This window comes from Ursus arctos, unplaced genomic scaffold (genome assembly GCF_023065955.2).
Source record: "Ursus arctos isolate Adak ecotype North America unplaced genomic scaffold, UrsArc2.0 scaffold_14, whole genome shotgun sequence".
Lineage (NCBI taxonomy): Eukaryota > Metazoa > Chordata > Mammalia > Carnivora > Ursidae > Ursus > Ursus arctos.
The window spans coordinates 34,329,060-34,349,191 of record NW_026622808.1 but is presented as its reverse complement, the minus strand read 5'-3'; the positions used below and the strand labels follow the sequence as shown (position 1 = coordinate 34,349,191).

Genomic DNA, 20,132 nt, shown 5'->3' with positions numbered 1-20,132 from the left:
TAGGCTGAGCCTGAACTGCCTTTTTTGGACATTTTGGACAATGGCCCCTTCATGACTAAACACCCTCCTAACCGCACTGGAGTCTAGACCAGAGGCCGAGAGGCCCGGGGCTGACCCCACTAAGAGAACACTTCTGGAAGAGGTTGACGTTGCTCTGAGTTCACAGGTGTGTTACCAGGCATTCTCAGTACAGAATCATGGAATAAGAGCTGGGGAGCCGGAGAGGAAGAGCTGACCATCAACTGTCAGTCAGTGGGCACTGCTTACATAAGTTGGGTTTCTTGCATTGCTAAACGGCCAGCTCTTTATGACCTGGGTTAAGTTGCCTGCGATGCGGTCAATGGGGGAGACAGGACCCCAAATCCTGATATTAGTCATTGAAAAATACTCCAGTTCTGCCTTAGCGTGATTACATTCTTATTAAGTAGATGGATATCTTGGCAGAAATTTTTGAACCCAAACCCTCCCGGATGACAGCACGTTGGTCTGTGACCGTCTGTGACTCAGGAGAAACAAAGCACAACTGTCCATGTTTCTTTAATCCTTCCCAATCTGTGGGCCCTAAGTCCTACCGGGGAAGTTTTCTGAGTTTGGCCTGAAGAAGCAGCAGGTTTTCCACCCCCTTCTTCTGAAACATACTGAAATGAAAAAGAAGGGTGAACTGGAGAGTACACCTCTGTGTGTGCCCTGGAGACTTTGATGTATGCGGTGAGCATTTTCTGCTTTTTGCTGCAGTGGCCCAACAGCTTTGCATGGTGGAGGACATCCCTTGCCCCAGTGGCCAGGCTCTAGCCCGCCTGGGTTGCCTGCTGTGATGGGGGGAGTTTGCATACAGCAGAGACCAACCAAGAATGAGAGGTAACGGAATACCCACCAGACTTTCACTTTCTCTGCATGTTTCACCTGAAATATCATGGGAGAATCATTACAGAAAGGGGAAACTTCAGGCTCTGTGGGCTTTCCTCTGGAAATGTGCCCACTTCTCAAACTACGGACAAGTTTCTTTTTCTCTTTTTGCATCTCATACTACCCATACCTGTGCAGGAATGGCTGAGACCTGCACTGGGGGCATGAGATGACCAGAAGCTCCAGCGTCAAGAACAAGGCAAGTCAACCCCAACAGGGTCAGGTCCACTGAATCTGAGTAGTCCAGCCTCCCTTGGGCCAGTGATCATCCCTGAAGAGGAACCTCTTGTTCCTGATGGCCTTGCCCCCCACCGAACAGCCCTGCTTCCCTTGCCGCAGGTAACTGGGTTCACACCCCTTGAGATCTGTTTAGCAGATAAGTTTCTCTAGAAAACACTTGGAGTCAGCCTCATGGTTGAAAATGGGGCGAAAGTATGTAAACAGGGGGCTCAAGACCCCTGAACCCTAGTATTGGAATACAGGCTCTCCTTTCGCTTGTGTGCATCAGTCCTTGGGCCAAACTCTGCCATGGAGGCCTAAGAGCCAGGTCAGAGTCAGGGAGAACTTCTGGAGCTTGGGCCAAGGCTCAGAACCTGGCTGACCCCTCTAAGAACAGCCGGTACAGAAATACTGCTCACCCTAGGCTTTGTCAGATGTGAGTCTGGGCCGCCAGATGTGTTGGAGGAAGAGGGAGGGAGGGATGGAAAGGTGGTAGAGGGGAAGGGTAAAGAGAAGGAAGAGGGATGGAAGAGGAGAGGGCATGAAGACAAAGACGGCGAGGTGAAGAGGAGAAAGAAGAAGATAGGGAGAGAGGGCTGGCTCAGGCTTTGCCTTACCTCTGTAGGTTCTCGGGATGGAAAATATCTCCCAAGGGATGTCTACATGTGGGCCATATACTTGAGCTCTTTTCCTCCTCATAACGAAAACCTCTCTTCGCCAGCACAGTGCCTTGAAAAACGTTCTTTGCCCTTGAATCTGACTCCTCCTCAGGGAGGGGAGTGAATGAGGGGATCCTGGGCACCCCTTCCCTGGATAGAGCACTCACCTCTGCCTCCTGCCCCTCTGTGGTGGGAGCAGCTTTTCCTCCGTGCTCCCCGTCCCTCCCCCCTTCCTCTGGCTTGCAGCACTCTGCAGGAAGTGCCTGCTGGTTCTACTGCAGCGGGGGCATGGCAGGGATCAGCTTACGTGGTAGAGGCTGGCCCGCATCATCTGGAACTGATCAATCAGCTTCTTATGCAGAGGGCGCATCTCTGGGTGCACGAACTTCTCATGAACTGCCAGCCCGACTCCAAGGACATGGACCTATCAGGGAGACAGACAAGGCCACTCTGCAAGCCAGAGGGTAGCCCTTGAGAACTGCAGTCGTCCTGTGGTGCATAGCTCTTCCCTCCTGGCCACTGGCCTCTAAGCCCTGCAAGACGCACCTGCTCCTGCATGAGCTCCTTGAGCTGGGTGATTTTCTCTGCGTCTCCTGGGTGCTTGGTGATGTAATCTTTATCAAAGAAGGCCTGTGAAAGGAAAAGCTAAGTCAGGAAGACTCTTCTCAGGACGACCGCTTAGAGGGGGTCCAGGAAGCCCGAGGCTAGGGTGCCACTTGAAAGGCAGTGGCCGTTCTGCCCCCTCACAGGTACACACACCCCTTTCTGCCCCTCACAGGTACACACATCATCTCTAGCCTGGCCTGCCTGAGCCTCCTGCAATCACAGGTGTGTTTTTTGTGCCTAAGAAGGACTGAAGGTAGTCAAATGATTTAAGCCTGGATGCTGGTCCCAGTCCCTCAAGGAGCCTGGACAACCTGGTAGGACAGGCAGGGCTGGTGGCCAGGGTGTGGGGCCAGTCTCTTAGTCACCCACAGCTTGCTTCTTGTGAAGGGCTGGGCTCCCGGGCTCCTCCTGGAGGCCACTTCACACCTTCCATAATCAGATGGATCACCCATCTGTCGGAGTTCAGAGAATAAAAAAGAAGAGAAGGTCCCATGGGAGAGCCATGCCACAGAAACGGGGAGTGGTAGGGAGCGTAAAGCCTCCCCCCAGGACCGTCCTCAGTCAGCTGAGGCACAGCTAGGAGAGGGCAAGCTGGGAAGGCTGCCCTGGGAGGCAGGAGTCTCAAGAAGCAGAGCCTGAGAAGCGCCCTCCCAGCAAGCCTGCCTGTTGTGGGGCCGGTCCGGGGCCGGGCTCACCTCTTGGTAGCGCGCAATGCCCCCGTTGACGGCTGCGTCGATGACACCGTTCAGGCACATGCTGAGCAGGTTGATGTTGCCCTGCACCTGTTTGTGCTGATACTGGCTGATCAGGGCCCGCAGCTCCTGGTTCTTATTCTCGACCACTTGGATGGCGTTCTCCAGAGGGCTCACCTCCACCTGAGGCACGGAGAACACGGTGTCGTCCCAGGCCCCATGACAACCCCTCCCTCAGCATGGTCCTGAAAGCGGGGATCCAAGACCAGTGATACTGATTCCCATCCTTGTTCCTGTGGACTTAAGACTCCCTGACCTCTTTTGAATTTTCTCTTTTGATCTTTTGACCTGTAGGCACTTAGAAGTACAGTAGATGGTGAGGAGCATCTGTTCTGAAGTCAGCGAGCTCTGGCTGCCTGAGCCTTAGAGAATAGTTTCTGCACTTACGCACGGGGAGATGTGTGTAAGGGGTGTTGTGAGGGTTAAAAGAGGGTTAAAAGAGAGAAGGGGTACAAAGCCCCTGGCTCAGGATTGGCCTGTGGCAGCTTAGGCCAGGCAGGTGGCTGATGCTTGCTTTCTGTCTTCAGTCCTTAGAGAAAGGTCCCCAAAGCCAGGGCTGAAGATCAGCCCCATCTGAAACGTGTCTCACCAGTTCCCTCCTCTCCACTTCGAACCACCGAGAGATGCCGGGCAAGCTGTGGGTGAGGGTCAATGTGGTGCGCTCAATCCACAGGCTCTGTAAGGAGGACACAGGCAGGTACAGGCCAGTGAGCAATTTGTGCCACACCTGCCTGCCTGAAGGATGAGACAGCGAGGAGATCCTGAGAAAGTGGGGCTTGCCCCTGGCCTTACTCTAAGTACCGCCCCGGCTTTCCCAGAGTTGTTCACCTTGAATTCATTCTCCTTGTCCTTGGGGCCTTTGTGAAAAGGCCTGTCGTACCGGAACTTCCTCACATTGTTGACGCGGTAGAAGCTCTTGACGCGATCCGGGACCCTATCCATCTGCAGGACATCCACATAATCTGGAATGGGCGTCACTGCATAGATTTGCAAGTCTGGGCAGGAAGTGAAGGGAAAACCCAGACTTGCCAGAGAGATGGATCTGAGTATTGACTCCCGTCATCCTCCAAAGAAGAAGAGAGCACCCGAGCCCCTGTTCCCTACTGGCAGCAGCTGCATCTTGAGGGCCAGGTGCGACCCAAGCACAGTTAGACTGAATTTCCCTACCTGCACCCGCCCCCTGCTCTAGCATGGCATCTCCTGAGCGCTCATCCAAGATGAGGCGTCAACAGCCAAGAAAGAAGGGAAAGGGGTCAGGAGAATGCGGGTGCCCACCCTGCACGAGCAAGAAAGGTGGAAGGGCTGGGGCCTGCCCACTGTAGGTAAACTGTATTTCCTGCAGAACAATCTTTTAATCAAAATACTTTTTGGGGTCTTTGTGGAAAGATAACATGGGAGTCCCCCTGCCCTCCCCTCTCTGGAACAAGCTTGTACAGACACTGTGACTACCATGAGGCCTCCAAGGAAGCTGAATGAGGGGGATGAGGGGCAGGCCAGTGTTTGCGACGAGACTCCCAAGTGCTACTAAAACCACAGATGTTCCCCATCTCTTCCCCACTCCCCCCACCCCCACCCTAGGGCTGTACCTCAGTCTTCCTGACGAAGGCTAGGGGTAAGAACAGATGCACACAGGAGCAGAGCAGGGCACACAGTGGTGGTTATCCCTGGGGCAAGAGTCCTGGTGGAACCCTGAGTCACCCTGCTGAGTGACTGCTCCCGGATGCCTGGGCAGACGCTGCACAGGGCAAGGTGGGGACGAAGGTAACGGTAGCAGCCAGCCTAGGGATAAAGGCCCGTCTGAAGCCCTGCTTCACACACTCCACGGTTAAAGGCATGCCATGGCTGCCTCTGTGAGTCAGGAGGGCCCTGCTGAGTGTGGGTTCGGTGAGGACGACACACTCTATTTAGGACTTAAGGGTAACCTAGCCTGGAAGGCCAAAAGCACAGCAGAGGGGCAGCTGACCGGGTGGGCCTCACCTCCCAGGACCCCAACCCGCCTTCCCCCACCAAGCATCAAAAGATACACTGGGCGTCACACTGCAGGATGGCATCGTCGGGGTGGTTGGGGTGCTGCATGGCGACGGCCTGCGGGAACTCGCTGAGCATCCTCTGCTGGAAGGCCTCCAGCCTCTCGTAGTCATGGCCTCGGCACACGTATTCTTTGTTCTGCCACAAACAAGAGAGCCTGCTCTCTGCCTTGCCTCCAGCCCGCACCTCCACAGGGTGTCAATAGCTACTCATGTGACAAGCATGTCCCCTGTGTCAGGCATGGGGCACACAGCACTCAGTCCCTGTGCTGGGGGAAGTAATGAGCTAGAAGGCAGAGGGAACAGAAAAAGGGAGACTTCACTGCGATGTGGCAGCCTGGAGGCAGGGCACAGGCTGTGGGAAGCTTGGAGGAGGGACCCTTCCCTTACCCAGGACGGGTCACGAGGTCGGGGGTGGGATTTTAGAAAAAGCTGTGCCTGAAGAGAGTCCTGAAAGGCCCTTCTGGGTCAGTTCTGAAGGAGGAGCAGGGAAGGGCACTCTGTGTGGGCACGGTGACAACCAGGGCAACAACAGCCTTGACGGACAGGAAAAGGTGCAGTGGAAGGAAGGAAGGTATGTGTGGGGCGCTAGTGGGAGGGTGAGGAAGATGCCTACAGCGATGTGCCAAGGAGTGATGGGTAGGGGCGCCACCAGTCTAAATACTGCCCAGTGTCCAGTACGTATTTAGTAATTATTTACTGCATTGGCAGTACACACTTTGCTATTGCATCAGCAGGACAAACTGACATCATCCTAACTATACATTTCTTAAAACCTTGTGTTACATCATATTTGGTTTGAGTTAGGTCTCAGGATTTCTCCTAGTGGGCTGATGTCATGACAAGGCGCCCTCAACCCTGCTGCCCTGCCGACCTCGCAGCTGGTCCTGAGTGAATGGAATGCTCGTCCAGACCTCCAGCGACATGCGTCTGCCCGCCCGGCTGCCTCGCTAGAGCCACTCTGACAAAGTGGCATCAGGCACTGGCAGCCCCTCCTGGCATGTCTTCAGAGGAAGAGAGACAGAGAGGTCCACAGGCCAGCCTGTACACTTACCGGTACAGGAACGATCACAGGCCAGGCTTTGGAGGACCTTAGATTTCTTTGGAATAGAATTTCTGCCCCCTTTCTACTTCCCCTTTTACTAGGGGAGAACTCAGCTAAGGCTGGGCCACATGTCTGGATGGACTGGAATGAAAAACAACACCAGAAGGGAAGCCAAGGTCAGGAGGAGCAGGCTGACCTCCCCAGTGGAACAGACCAATAGTCAAAGGACAAGAGACGTTTCTAAGTTCCTTGCTTGATAAGCAGAACTGTAAATTGTAAAGAATTGGTCTTTTCATATCAACTCGCAAATGTGCAACCCTTACCAGTATCTGTTCATGGGTCAAAGGAAGAGAAACAGAAATTCCCCTAAGAAGGGAGGGCTGGATGCTTTCCTGTCTCTGTGCAGATTAGTAGATAATCACATTTGTGAAGCGAGGGAGGCAGATGGTTCACAGAAACCAAGCTGACAGAGCTAAAGTAATAGATGGCCTGTGTGTTCAAGGAAGGTGAGGGAAAAGCCTAGCTTTCTAGGGGAGACCCAGCAGGAAGAAAGCACACAGCATTGACCTTGAGGCTGGTTGTCGGTTTCCAGTTTGCTTGTGTGAAAGCCCCAGCATCCTTACGTGAGACAGATCGGCTGCCACTGTTTTGTACTCGGTCCTTGTCATCTACCAGGCAAATGGTTACCTCTACTGGGACTTACTGTATTTGCCAAAGATGAACTGAGCAGCTGAGGGAAGGGAAGGCAGCGTGTGGCTTGGCAAAGCAGGTTTGTATGCCTGAAACATAGCTCCTCGGGACTGCTCCTGTGTGGAGATGGGGATGGACTGATGGGTGACACTTCCTAACACCCACTGTTACTCCTCCTTCATTAGTGGCACCATTGAAACCCCATTTGAACATTCAGACTGTTGCTTGCAAGCATTGGTTGGATGGGCCGGATGCAGGTCCTACGCTAGGTCCTACTTGTCAGAAAGCGCTGAGTGCCCTGAGACGCTGAGATGCCCGTGACATGAGCGTGTGGGGTGGAAGCCAGGGCAAACCATGATGGAGACCTCCTGTTTGGCAGGGCAGAAAAGAATATACCAGGACCTGATTTTGTAATATCCAAAATAATGATATTTTAGAGTAAAATCTGGTTTCTGATATACAAACTGGGGGCTAAACAAGGAAAATAAAATGACAATAAAGCAGAATTTGCCAACAAAATGAGAAAGAAATAAGTCCCAAGGCCAGAATCATTAGCTTGTCTAAGGACTTCCTAGAGATGCTTTTGGTTTCCGATTCTTGTGTGATTCCTTCTTTCCCTTCTGCTGACATCTACTTCCATTGCTTTTGCATATCTATGCTGGTGGGGGCAACAAAGACCACTTCTGAGATGCCTGAGGTGAATGGTCCCTAGGGAGTGAACAAGTCCCCTTCTCCTGAGGAGACCCTCTCCTCATTCACATTCTGCTGCTAGAAACCCTTCTGCGGAATGGAATTGGAGCCATCCTGGGGATCACAATTAGGCAGAGTAGGCTTGCTCTCCTTGTCAGGGTTACTAGTTCCTACAGAAGTCAATTTTCTTTTTAGCCTAGAATGATTACTGCCTAGGAAATATGCAAGTTGACCTGCCTAACATCTGAAATGTTGTTAGCCTGGACTCTGTTGCTAGCAGACTGGTTTTTTCTTTTTTCTTTTTTTTAAAGGAGCCATTATGGCCAACTGACCTGTGATGTGATATCAGGCTCATCATTGCTCAATGGCTAAAGCAATTTTTCCGGTATGACAGGATCCCAAGCATATCAAAGAGATTCTATGAATGTTCCCAGCTGCCCGCTGGAACTTGTAGACACGGAACTTTAGTGATATATTGGAACTGGGGACAGTCAGAGCTAGTGTTAGGTCTTAACTGCAGCCCCAAGGCCCTTTCGTCAGCACAGCTTCATGTAGGTCACCCGAGCACAGTGAATCCCTCTGGACTACAGCCCACAAGCCCAGGCTGCCTTCTCCTGGAGCCTCTGGCTTTTGCGGAATAAAGGAGAGAATCACAACTGTTCAACTGGTGTCTGTACATCTATGCTCAGTCATTCCTTCCGCTCTGTTGGTATCCCAGCTCAGCCTTCCAGGGAGTGATGGGGAGAAATGGCTGTCACCATCCTAGGCCAGAGAACTGGCGGCCTTAGAAAAGGCTTTCCACAGCCAGGTCCCATTTGGCATCTCCCACAGATTTCTCTCAAATCAACAGGTTGTCCATCTGGCTGCATAGCCTACAGTGCAGCCAGGGGAAGAGCCGTCATCTTAAATGACAAACCCCAAGAGGTCAGCCCGCTGTTGAGGTCAGGGCTGTACTGGTGTCCTATCTGGCTGAGAATAATCACAGTGGAGGATTCCAGGCACTGGAACTTGAAGTTGGAACGTTTCTAGACATACCTGTGGGAACATTCTCAGACCCTGGTCGTTTCCTGCAGGAATTTGATTTGGTAAGAAAATCACCCTCATATATGCCAGGTAGCCACAAAATAGTACAATGGAGTAAAACAAAGTCTAAAGTTGATAGCCAGTCCAGCCAAATAAAGCCAAATGCCTTTTGTTGACTAGTTAGTCCTTCAAAAAGTAGTATTCAGTAGAATTGGAGAAAGGTTTAAAAAAACAGGTTATAAATTAATTATGTGTAAAATACGATATAAATTCTTGTGACTACCTGAATGGACTCACCCGAAGGAAGAAAGGAAACTTCCTGCCATAGAAGCCGACCCGAAAGAACTCAGGCTCCAGGCGTTGTTGCTCCATGATGTTGTCATAGTAGCTGGCCTCCATTTTCTGTGAATGAGAAAGGCAGTGGCCTTCAGGTTGGCCTGACTGCTAGCGGTATCCAAAGCAAGTTCTCCCAGGCCCAAGTAGACACCGTCTTATGGAAACAGAACATGGCAACTCAGACTGTGTAAGAACTGAGCCCTGGGCCATGATCAGCCTCTCCCCAGGTTGCTGATTGATGGAAGAGGAAGCTCTCCTAGCCAGTGGGTGGACCCAACCCCATACAGATCCAGCCTTCTTGGTCTTTCAGGGGCACACGTTGAGCATGGACTGCTCCCACCCTTACAGATTCTGGTTTTGGTTGATACTCACTACACCAAGTGACTTCTGGCTAGTCTTAGCTATAGATGGCTAATAGCTATTCTCAGTACCATTTCCATCAGTCCAACTGCATTGCTCTTGTTCATCTGTCATCTGAAGGTCTCAGTCGCTAGCATCACTGGTACTGTTCTAATTTAATTTAATTTAATTTAATTTAATTTTTTTAAACTTTAAAAGTTGAACTAATATCCATGATGTCTTGCATTACCAAGGTCAGTACGTTTCTTAGTATTGGCTGGCCTGGCTTCACATTCAGAAAACTCACTGAATTTTGACTGGGAAGATAGCTCTAATTCACTCAATCAAGCCAGCCTGCTGGGGAGCAGTGGCCTTCAAAGACCAGTCAATAAGCTACTTCTAGAGATCCACATCTATTCTGTACACCCAAATCCCCATCTGGAGCAGGGAACATAGCCACACTGACTGGGTGGAAGAGGAGAGGGAGACTGCTGACTTCTCTTTGCTAATAAAGTCTGTAGCTACTATGACTCAGAACCCAGCACCAGCACCTAGGAAAATTTGGTGGAGACCTTCAAAGTCTATGGGACATTTCACTTAATTTTTGAATATTTTGCATCAAAGAAGGGAGTAAGAACAAGGTGCTTGAAAGTGACCACAAGCTAAAGCATGGAAAGATCTTACAAAGTTTTCAGATGAAGCATACCTGAACAAAATCATTTAGGAAAAGCTTCTTCGTGCAGTTGAGCTGCTGCCTCCTCCTTGAACCCCCCCCCCCCCGCCCCCGTCTTAGCCTGCATCCGCTGCTTCTCCCTTCCCTGAGCACCAGTGGCTCTTGGGGTCTGGATCATATCATCGTTTATCAGATGTGTGTTTTAGTTTCCCCAGTCAGACTGCAAGTATCTTGAGGGCAGGAACCCTGGCCTCTGCTTCTCCTGTACTGTCCACAGTACTTAAACAAGGGCTAGGCCCGCAGTGAGTGTTCACTCACAAACGGATGCCAGGAAAGTGCGAGCACCTCCAGTCAAGGTTGGGACAGGGGAAGGGACAAAGCTCACCCGAATCCAGCTGAGGCTCTGATAATCGTAGAGGCTCTCGTACTGACATGCCAGCTCCCTGCACAATGGGATCCCAAACTCCCAGCTCTGTATCAGAAAGAAAGACAAGGCTTCAGCATCTCAGGCATCCTCAGAATAGCCCCAGCTCACAGGGAACACATCAGAGGGCATAACCAAAGGCCCCCTGCAGCTCATCTGTCACAAAGAACATCCACTCAAGATGAGTCTGTGGGGCACAACACACAGTGCTGTGGCTTTCTAGCTCAAGGTGTAGCTTTCAGGTTTCTCCTCAACTGTCTCCACCTCCAAGAGGCCTTCCCCTGACCACCTCATCAAGGATAGGAACTTCCCCACCCATTCCCTGTTTCGTTACTCTCCGGTTATCTTAAAAAAGTATTCACTTTTTTGTTGTATTAGTCTCGATTAGATGATAAACTACACGAAGGCAGGAACCCTGTTTATTTACTTTATACTCATAGCCTAGAGCAGCGCCAGGCATGAGCGGGTACTCAATAAAGATTTATTGAATAAGCTAATGAAGGTAACAATGACTTTTATTATTTTTTAAGCTTTTATTTAAATCCCAGTTAGGTAACATACAGCGTAGTATTACATTCTGGTGTACAATATAGTGATTCAACACTTCCATACAACACCCAGTGCTCATCACAGCAAGTGCCTTCCTTCAGCTCCATCCCCTATGTCACCCCTCCCCCACCCCCTCCCCTCTGGTAACCATCAGTTGGTTCTCTATAGTTAAGAGCCTGTTTCTTGGTTTCTCTCTTTTCTTCCCTTTAATCATTTGTTTTGTTTCTTAAATTCTACATGTGGGTTAAATCATATGGTATTTGTCTTTCTTTGACTGATTTATTTCACTTAGCATGATACCCTCTGGCTCCATCCATGTTGTTGCAAACAGCAAGATTTCATTCTTTTCGATGGTTGAGTAACATTCCATTGTATATATGTATCACTTCTTCTTTATCTATTCATCTGTCAATGGAAACTTGGGTGGAAACAATGACTATTAAATTAAGATCACTGAAGCTCAGAAACAGTATGGAAGCCAAGCAGGAAGTGGCTACCCAAACGCTTAGTAGTGGGCCTGACAATATCCTTTCTAGAAATATTCCAGTCTTAAAGAAGGCTTCAGATGATCCATCCTAGATCCCAGGCTGCCTCTGTGGTGTGGCCCTTGCTGTGGTGACAGGCCCACATAACAGGCACCTGAGGAGGGCTTAAGGGGCCTTTACTGAGGGCCAGACTGCCCATTTCCTCTGCTTTTTAATACAGTGCTTTCTTTGTTTTGTTAGATTGGGAATCATTGGTTTACTTGATATTTCAGCTAGGCTCTTCTCCCCAACTTCTAAATGCTAATTAAAATTTCTTATTATAAGACATTTTAAACATATAGAAAAATAGAAGAATGAAACCCTAGGTACCCATCACCAAGCCTCAACAATGCCCAGCTCATTGCCAGGCTTGTAGCATTTATGCCCCTACTACATATTGCCCTGCAGAGGTTTTGAAACAGATCTCAGACATCATATAATTTCACCCAGTCATATTTCAATACGAATGTTTAAATAATAAGAACTACATTTAAAAAATAATATTTGAAATAGCATCAGGGAAGACAACACTATGTCATTTGGGACTGTGTTTCTCAAAAAGAACATATTATTTCTATCCCTTGAAAGAATTAATGCCATATGGATTCAAACTGCAGGACCAATTAAAAATATTAAAACAAACCAAAGGGAATTTTTAAATAGACTCTGGCTCCCTGAGTTAATACAATGCCTCTGCCTTAGTGGGCTAGAAAACCTCTTACACTCCCATACTGCATCTTTCAAGGCGGACATGTCAGCCCTCTTTCTGGCTCCAAGCGCCACTTGGGCAGGTTTCAGCCAAGGATCTGCTGCAGGGTCTGCCTGGCAGGCAGTTCCATGGGGCTGGCTAAGCAACTGAGCCATGCACAGACTTCTGGCCAACTTGCCGAGAGCGCTCTGTGGGGGAACTGCTCATTTAGGTGATGAGGGTCCCACGTGAGGCTAAAGGCACTCAGTCTGCTGACGGTAGCTCCCAGTAAAGCAGGTCTTCTCCCCTACTGGGATCAATGCTCATCTGCCTTGTTGGCATTTCTGCCCTAATTTGTGTAATTTGCCCTCTTGCTCCAAGCCCTCCTCCCACCTACCCCTCAATTATCTTTAGAGTGAGTCAGAGCCAAGTCTGAAGACACTCTGCCAGCCTGAGGGGACTGTGCCGGAACATGGTGGGTCTGGGGGCTTTGAGAGGTGCCTCTCAACACAGGTAAGGGATGTGCTGCAGATACACTGCAGCCCCACTATAGCTTTCCTCTTGGTCTCCTTCCTTCTGGCAGGCGGCAAGCCAACTCTAAAACTCCTTACCGATGTCTGAAATCCGATTATTTCCACCAGCTCTGGCGGATGGGTGTTTTTACACATCCTTGTGGTCCCTCTGACAGGGACGGCACCAATGTTACACTGACTTAGGGCTCATTCTAATCAAACTGGAAGGGAAGGCGAAGGCCGGGGACTCCAGACTGGTAGTCTTTGTACTTCTGTTTACACACAGCCCATTAGAAGCAACAGATTCATCGTTCCTTCAGAGGAGCATAGGCGACAGTTACCCTCAGTCAGGAGAGCCCAAGCCCAGCTCCACAGAGAAGGCTGCTCCAGTACTGGTGGTCTGTATGCTAGATAAAGAGGGTCAGAGGCCTTTGTCCAGCTTCCCTTCCTGTTTGCTCCCTCTGCCCTGGGATGGAGGACCGATTCCCCTCTTCGCACCTCTCCTTCCTTCTTTCAACTCCCACTCTGCCAGACCCTTTGAGTGTTCTTCTCTCCTTGTCTGGCCTGGGAGTGCTGACCCTCTGTGGACTGGAGCCCAGTCCAGCTTGGGGCAGACTTCTAGGTTAACCGCCTCACCACTGGACAGAATGGCCCTGGGCTAGACTATGACCAGGATTTGGACTTCCGACTCCATCCTTCTGGGTGCTCATGAAATAAACATGGGACCACAGGACGTTGGGTTGTCTGTACAAGGCAGATAACAGAGGCTGGGAGTGTGTGTAAGAAAAGCAAAGAGCCTGTCTTTCGAGGCAGGGTGTGCTGGCAGTCTGAGGGCTAGAACCCCTTAAGTGTCCTTCCCCAGAGTCTTCTTTTCTGCCCTCCTCCTACTGCCAAGGTAGTTTTTATCCTGGCACCAAGAATCCTACAGGAACATTTTTTCTGCAACAGCCAGGTTTTGCTTTTTTGGAGTCAATAAAAAAAAAAAACTTTGAAGGCTTTCAAGACCTGGTTAGCCTTATCCACTGGTTCTATCAGGTACCGAGGCACAGAAACACAGAAGATGGACCTTCTGTATGAACCCAAGAAGATGAATCTGATAACTATCTGCTTGAGGATGAGCTTACGAAGGGGCTCACTGAGTGGTCCGCACTCAGCACAGAACCTGCTCTCCCAGCAACTCACAGCAAAAACAGGGTTGCTGGAAGAAGTGGGAGAGCCTCCTGAAGGTGGCCTATGGAGCCTCTGCTCCTTCCCCCTGTCCTGCTTATTTACAATATGCAGGCGGGATTTGCATTTTGATTCTCTTGTCTATACCAAGCTGTAAACCTCCTTTTATAAACACCAGTGTGGTGTGAAGAGGGGAACCACTGTACTACTGGTAGGCTCCATCAGATTGCGTTTACTCTCCACTCTGTACTTTGTGCCCAAGAAAGCAAAGAGAACTACTGCACTAAAAGCACTCACGCACACTCGCACCGTGCTCATGCCACTCCTGACCTGGCAGGGCGTGCTGGGCATGTGGGTAGATGGCAGCTCCGGGTGGGCTGGGTGCCGGAAAGGCAGGCCTGAAAGTGTACTGGTGTGGGGCCCTAAGTCCGGCCCTGGGCTGGCAAGGAGAGGAGGCTTCGGGATGGCACTGTGGCTCAGTCACACGAGGCTGCCCAAGCTCTGCACATGGGCCTCCTTTCTGGGGTAGGTTACCTGAGAGCTCCTGAGGGTTTGGAAAGCTTCCTGCATGGGGGAATGCTTTCGACAAAGATTTCTCCTATGTTATATAAAACTGATGAATGTTATCTGATTTATGGGCAAAAGCCATTAATGTTTAAATCTTTCTCTTTAATGATGAAAAAATTTATTAAAAAACCCCAATTTCCATTCAAGTCAGGGGTTCAGCCACGACAGTTCACTGAGTGATCCAAATTCAGCTTTTTAAAGCCTACTCAAAGCTGAATAACGAGTAAACAGCATCCACAAGTCACATAACCGGCCTTTCCAGTACATGGGCCACAGCCAACAGTAGGTGGTCAGAGGGCCCCAAAAGGAGCCCTCTGGGAGATGGGAGCAGGATGGCTGGCAAGTCCCCAGGAGGCCTAAACCAGTGCTGACAGTGCCTGCCAATCCCACAGATTCCAGCTTGATGGGGAAGAACCCCAGTGAGACAAGTCCAGTCTGTGCTGTGAGGGAGGGAAATCCAAGATAACATGTACCAGTTAGAGGCAGGACAGGCCTCTTTTGACTAATGTTAAAATGCACTCATTTTCACAGCTCATATTTTCTACGGCGGATGAGGAAAGCTACATCAATTCTTGAGGGAAATCTAATAAATGTAAGTGGGGGCTCAGGAGCCCCTGCTGTAGGAGCGTCAGCATGTATAGTTGTGCCAAGCTGGTCTGTGGGGTTGTCTCTCACGCCCTCAGTCTGGACTTGGCTTCCAAGCCACAGAATTACACTGTCATATATTTATTCCCCAGAGGAAAATCATGCTGCCTCCAGAGCTAATACACACACGGCATCCACCCACTCACCGCCCCACACGCCACGCTCTGTAGCTTCTGCCCGTCCCTATGGTGTCGCGATGCCACGCACTCAGCAGACGCTGAAGAGCTGAAAGGTTTGCCTACTGACACCCACCTTGCCTTTGTTGAAGTAGTGGATGATCTTGCGGCACAACCCCTCTTTCCGCTGCCACTCTGTCTGGGCTGGGTAGTGGAGAAATTCCCGCAGCGGCCGCTCCTCCCACTGCAGCAGCTCACAGTAGAGGAGCAGGGTGAATGCGGCCTCTGTGGGGACAGGCAATAGGGAGGTCCAGGGGCTTCTCCTCAGGGGTCCAGGAGTCGCCTCGTGCCGGGGGACTAGGCTAAGCACCATGCTAGGGCAGGGCACGTGCGGCCCAGGTCAGGGACACTGCATACCAAAGATGAGATAAAGGGGCTGCCCATAGCATTAAGGGGCCTAAGATCCTCGTAGACACATTCCTCCCATAGCCTGATCACCGGTGCTGGGCTCCAGATAGAGTATGGCCCAGTTACCTGGGTTTGTACACAGGCTGCCTTGCTTTGGGAGATGCTGACATGTCAGAGAGTTCTTGGGCTCCTTTCTGGTCAACTGACTACAGCTTACTTGCCAACCTTCTCAGACTGGCTCTTGGCGCTGGGCACTGACCAAGGCTCCTCTCAGCCCTCCCTAAGCCAGTCCTAGTGCCCCAAGCACCATTTTCTGACCTCAGCATGGCCCTTATCTCTACAATTTCTGAAAGGACCAGAGAGGAGTGTAAAAAAATGGTGATCGCTGTGTGATGGGCCTGCAGCCAGAAGCGCCGTTCCTGGAGGAGCCTAAAGTTGATGCTGGACTCAGCGCAGAGGACCAGGGACACCTTACCCAACATGTGGAACTGTTGGAGAGGGTTATATAAAACAACAGCAACTAAATACTACGGTTCCCTAAATTCTAAGGCATGTGTCACACTGAATTACAATCACCACTGTTTCCTGTTCTATTTGCTCATTTTTAGTGGGCATCTCCTACTGGCAAGGTAATTAGCTCTAGCTTCTCCCGGCCTTCAAGGCCCTACTCAAGTTCGCTCCCCATGACTGTGAAGAATCTCATTTCTAACGATCCTGTAACCCACTTCCAGTTTTAGCCAAATACACCTGCCTGCAAGCCACTCTCCAGGCTACTCATCATTGCTTCTCTGCCTGTGCTCTGGCCACCGGACCTTCCTGCCTAGGGATGCACAGGCCTTCTTACTGGATCCGGACGGAAGTCCTTTCTTTCCAGGGACAAGACCCTGAAGCACTTGAGGCCTCCCTCTGGAACTTAGGAAACCGGGAGAAATCTTCTTCTTTCCTGACTATATCCTTTTCAGATGTTATTCCTGACCCCACCAGAGACGTGGCTTAGCAACTATGGCACAAGGGGATCAGGCAGGAGACACATGCATGCATATACCCTCCTGACTCAGAGTGGTGCTCAGTAAACGGTGTGACAGGCAGGCTGAAATGCTTTTCAATTTGTTCTATGAGAAAAGGCCTTGGGGAGACTGGGCGGCTCAGTTAGTTAACCGTCTGACTCTTGATTTCGGCTCAGGTCATGATCTCAGGGTCTTGAGACTGAGCCCCGCGTTGGGCTCTGCACTCAGTGGGGAGTCTGATTAAGATTCTCTCTTTCTCTCTCCCTCTGCCCAGCCCCCTCAAAAAAAGAGAACAGGCCTTAGAACAGGTTACACTGTAAATACAATGAAAGGATCCCCATCTGGCCTCTCAGAAAGCCAGATGAACACCCTCTGGACTCTCCACACTCTCCATTGGGAGCTCAAAGTGGGGCTGCTGTGCAGTTGCAGGGGGAAGAGCCTAGGCTGCGAGGCAGTTCTGCCAGTGAGTTCTGGAAGTCCCAGAGTTAGGTAGGTATTTCTGTGGTGTGACCTCACTTAGCTCTGGCTGTGGAGGTCTTCAGAAAGGCTCTGCTCATGGACAGTGACAGTGAGCTCAGGATGCTCATCAGAATTTGGAGGTCACCCTTGAGGCCTCAGAGCCGGTAGACAGGAGGCAAGGAGAGAGCAGAACAGCCTCAGACAGAAGAGGCATGATGGCACAAGGGGAATTTCTGCCTGCTTTCTCTCCTCCATATGTTACAAAGGAGTTGAGGGAAAGGAGTCAGGTGGGGGCACAGCACAGGCCCCACCACTCTGCTAAGATCTGGCAGGCACCAGCTCAGAGCCTTTTTCTGCCAGCTGTGCATTCCTGTCCAGTCTGTCCTCAGGGGGAGGCATGGCTGTCCCCCTTCCACTTACCTGTGTAGTTTTCAGCCTGCAAATGCATATCACAAAGCTTATGGATGTAGCGGATATACATCTCTTCTTTGTTAATCTCAGATTTGTAAAAATTCTGTAAGAGAGAAGGAAACACACATCAAGATGAGAGAGGCTTCCATCTGTAGTGGCCATACCTGAGCTCCAGGCAGCTGGCCAAAACCCTTGGTGCACTGCGCAGAAGAAGGGCAGGCCGTGGAGGCACCCAGCACCGGAAAGAGAAAGGACCAGCCAGAAGGCACACTGGCTCCCCACGTGTGGTGGAACCAGTGGCAGATCTGTGGCAGTCCTAAGTAGGGAGAAAGAGGAAGAGCACCAAGGCAGACTGGGAATTAGGGTTTGTCAGGGTTGACTGGACCTTGCCAAGAGGCCAGGGTGGAGTTCTGTAAGAGAGAAGCTCATGTTGTTCCTTTCCCGAGTGGGAATGTGACTGACAAGGTGCAGGTCTCCAAGATACCAGTGACAGAGCTGATATCCTGACTCAGACCTTTAGGCTTAGAGCCACTGTAGAAGGGCCAAGCCCACCGCAGTGTAGGACAGAAACCATTCCACTGGGCAGATAGGAGGAAGGGCCCATGTCCTCTCACCATCAGGTTAACAGTGCAGCCGATCTTCTTATTCTCTGTTTCCTCTCCTTTCATGCAGTCCCTGGATGGGAGAACACAAATGAATGTCCCATGGCATGAAGTGCTGCCTCTGGGATAACGCACAGAACACCAGGGTCACAGAGGCATTAGTATGACTAAACCTGAAATTAGGATGCTCTCCAGCAGAAAATGCTTCCACAGATGGGGTCTGTACAGTGAGCTCCCTCTGAGCTTTGGACCCACTTCTAGGGTTCAAAGGTCTCTGTTCAACTGAACCCCTTGTTATGGTGGCAGAGTGTAGAGCTCAGATAGTACATTAGGGCATAAAGCGGCACCGACCAGTATCCTCAGCACAGAAGAGTGTATCAGTAGATAGAATGTTGAATCCCCAAGTCCTCAGAAGGAGAGGCACAGAGCTTTTCTGACAGGGAAAGTTCCCTTTGTAGGATAGTGTTCAACAGAAGCCAAGATGCTCTACTCTAGGGACCTAGCTTCAGGACCCTGTGGCTACAGCAACCATGGCATGGTTGTCATGTTAACTGCCTCACTGGCTTTTCTCCCTATGGTGTCCTTCCTGTGCACTAGTGAGAAGCACACGTTTGGTGTTTCTTTCTGACTTAGGGGTAGCTTCAGCCAGGGCTGGGCTGCATTCATGCCAAGCTGAGCAGGGCAGGGTTGGGTGTAGGAGGGGTTTCAGGGCTGGCCTGTGAGACACAGAACAATTGGAACACTGAGAATGGATCCTTCCCTAGGGAGAGAGGGATCAAAGCTAAGCTCCTCTGGAAGAACCAGAGGCTTGGCACAAGGAGACAGATGAGAAGGAGAACCAGATTGGCGAATCCTGCAGGAAGTCTCCTATACACACAGCCAGTCAGAGTCCCATCTGCCTGTGGGGCCTCCTTCTGCGGCACCCCATACTGCTCCGGTATACAGATACAGTTCCTCGTGTAGCCGTGGGTTAGGGAGAGGCTGCATAAGCAGGTTTGTGGAACGCTAAGATCAGGCGGAGAGAGTGTCTTGGCTTTGCTCCACCTCAGTAGGGAACATCACAGCTGGGAGTCAGGAACCCTAGTCCAAGTCACTGAACCTCCGGGTGATTGTTTGACAAACTCAGTTATCCCCACCTTCCCAGCTGCAATCCAGCTCCCAGAGAGATGACTTCTTTGAAAGAAAGGAATATTGAAAATCAATCTACACAACTCTCACGGTATTCCGCAAAGTCAAGTGGCCTTCCTTCTCTGGAAGGCTACTATCAGAGTTGGCAGCTTTGTGGGATTTGGAACCTAGGTCCTCCTGGTTGGCTTCCCTGTCACCCATAGACATTTGGTTCCTTTGTAGCCAGACATGGGGGACCTGAGCATGCCACTGCAGAACCTGTCTTTTGGTGCTATCAGGGACAGGAAACCACTGTGACTTTTCAAGAGGAGGGCCAGATGGTCAACTTGTTACAAGCAACACACAAAGTGGCAGGAGGCATCTGTCTCTCCAATAAGTTGGCCCCACAGAGGGCAGTGAGATCTCAACTAGCTACTTTGGCATTAAATGGTTTGTTTTTTTCTAGAAAGCATCTGAAACACTTACCAGGCATCACCTTCTGTTTGGCCATAACTAGAGTTTTACTGCCAAGTCAATTAAACAGAAAAACACTGGCCTCAACCCACTGATACCAGGGCCATTCCCTACAAACCTTTGTGCGCTATGACTGCCTCTCCCATGCACTGCTGACAACTAACTCTTCTCTTCTGTGTGGCTTTGTATCACTTCCGTGTGGCTACTCAACAGAGAGGACACCTTTTAAAGCCTCTGACTTGGGTGCAGCCATTGTTCTCCTGCACTCTTTCTCTGGAGGATGAATAGGGAAGACTCTCCTAAGAGGCTTCTGAAGCATCTGGCTGTGACCATTGTGCTGACCTAGACCAGGGCCAGGGCAGCTCTTACTGAGACTGGAGAGGCCTGAGAAAGGAAGGCTCCATAACCTCCAGCTTCTCTTACAGGTGGAGTGTTCTGCTTAAATCCCCAAGGGCTTGGCAACTCTAGCTCTGTCCCTGCATGTTCCAGGGCACTAAGAACCACTCC

At 50.6% G+C, this 20,132-nt stretch overlaps 1 protein-coding gene across 2 annotated transcripts in view; it reads right to left on the bottom strand.

The window, feature by feature from the left end:
• The window catches only part of DOCK3 (dedicator of cytokinesis 3), a 569,026-nt gene that overhangs the window by 15,820 nt on the left and 533,074 nt on the right, over window positions 1-20,132 (bottom strand). For both annotated transcript variants that reach the window (XM_057311740.1, XM_057311742.1), the window contains 11 exons: window positions 18,057-18,117; window positions 17,452-17,545; window positions 15,294-15,442; window positions 10,351-10,437; window positions 8,915-9,019; window positions 5,167-5,308; window positions 3,971-4,137; window positions 3,732-3,818; window positions 3,086-3,265; window positions 2,331-2,414; window positions 2,092-2,208 (listed from right to left, as the gene is read on the bottom strand). In XM_057311740.1, the coding sequence (XP_057167723.1) occupies window positions 2,092-2,208; window positions 2,331-2,414; window positions 3,086-3,265; window positions 3,732-3,818; window positions 3,971-4,137; window positions 5,167-5,308; window positions 8,915-9,019; window positions 10,351-10,437; window positions 15,294-15,442; window positions 17,452-17,545; window positions 18,057-18,117 (1,273 nt within the window). The remainder of the gene's footprint in view (window positions 1-2,091; window positions 2,209-2,330; window positions 2,415-3,085; window positions 3,266-3,731; window positions 3,819-3,970; window positions 4,138-5,166; window positions 5,309-8,914; window positions 9,020-10,350; window positions 10,438-15,293; window positions 15,443-17,451; window positions 17,546-18,056; window positions 18,118-20,132) is intronic.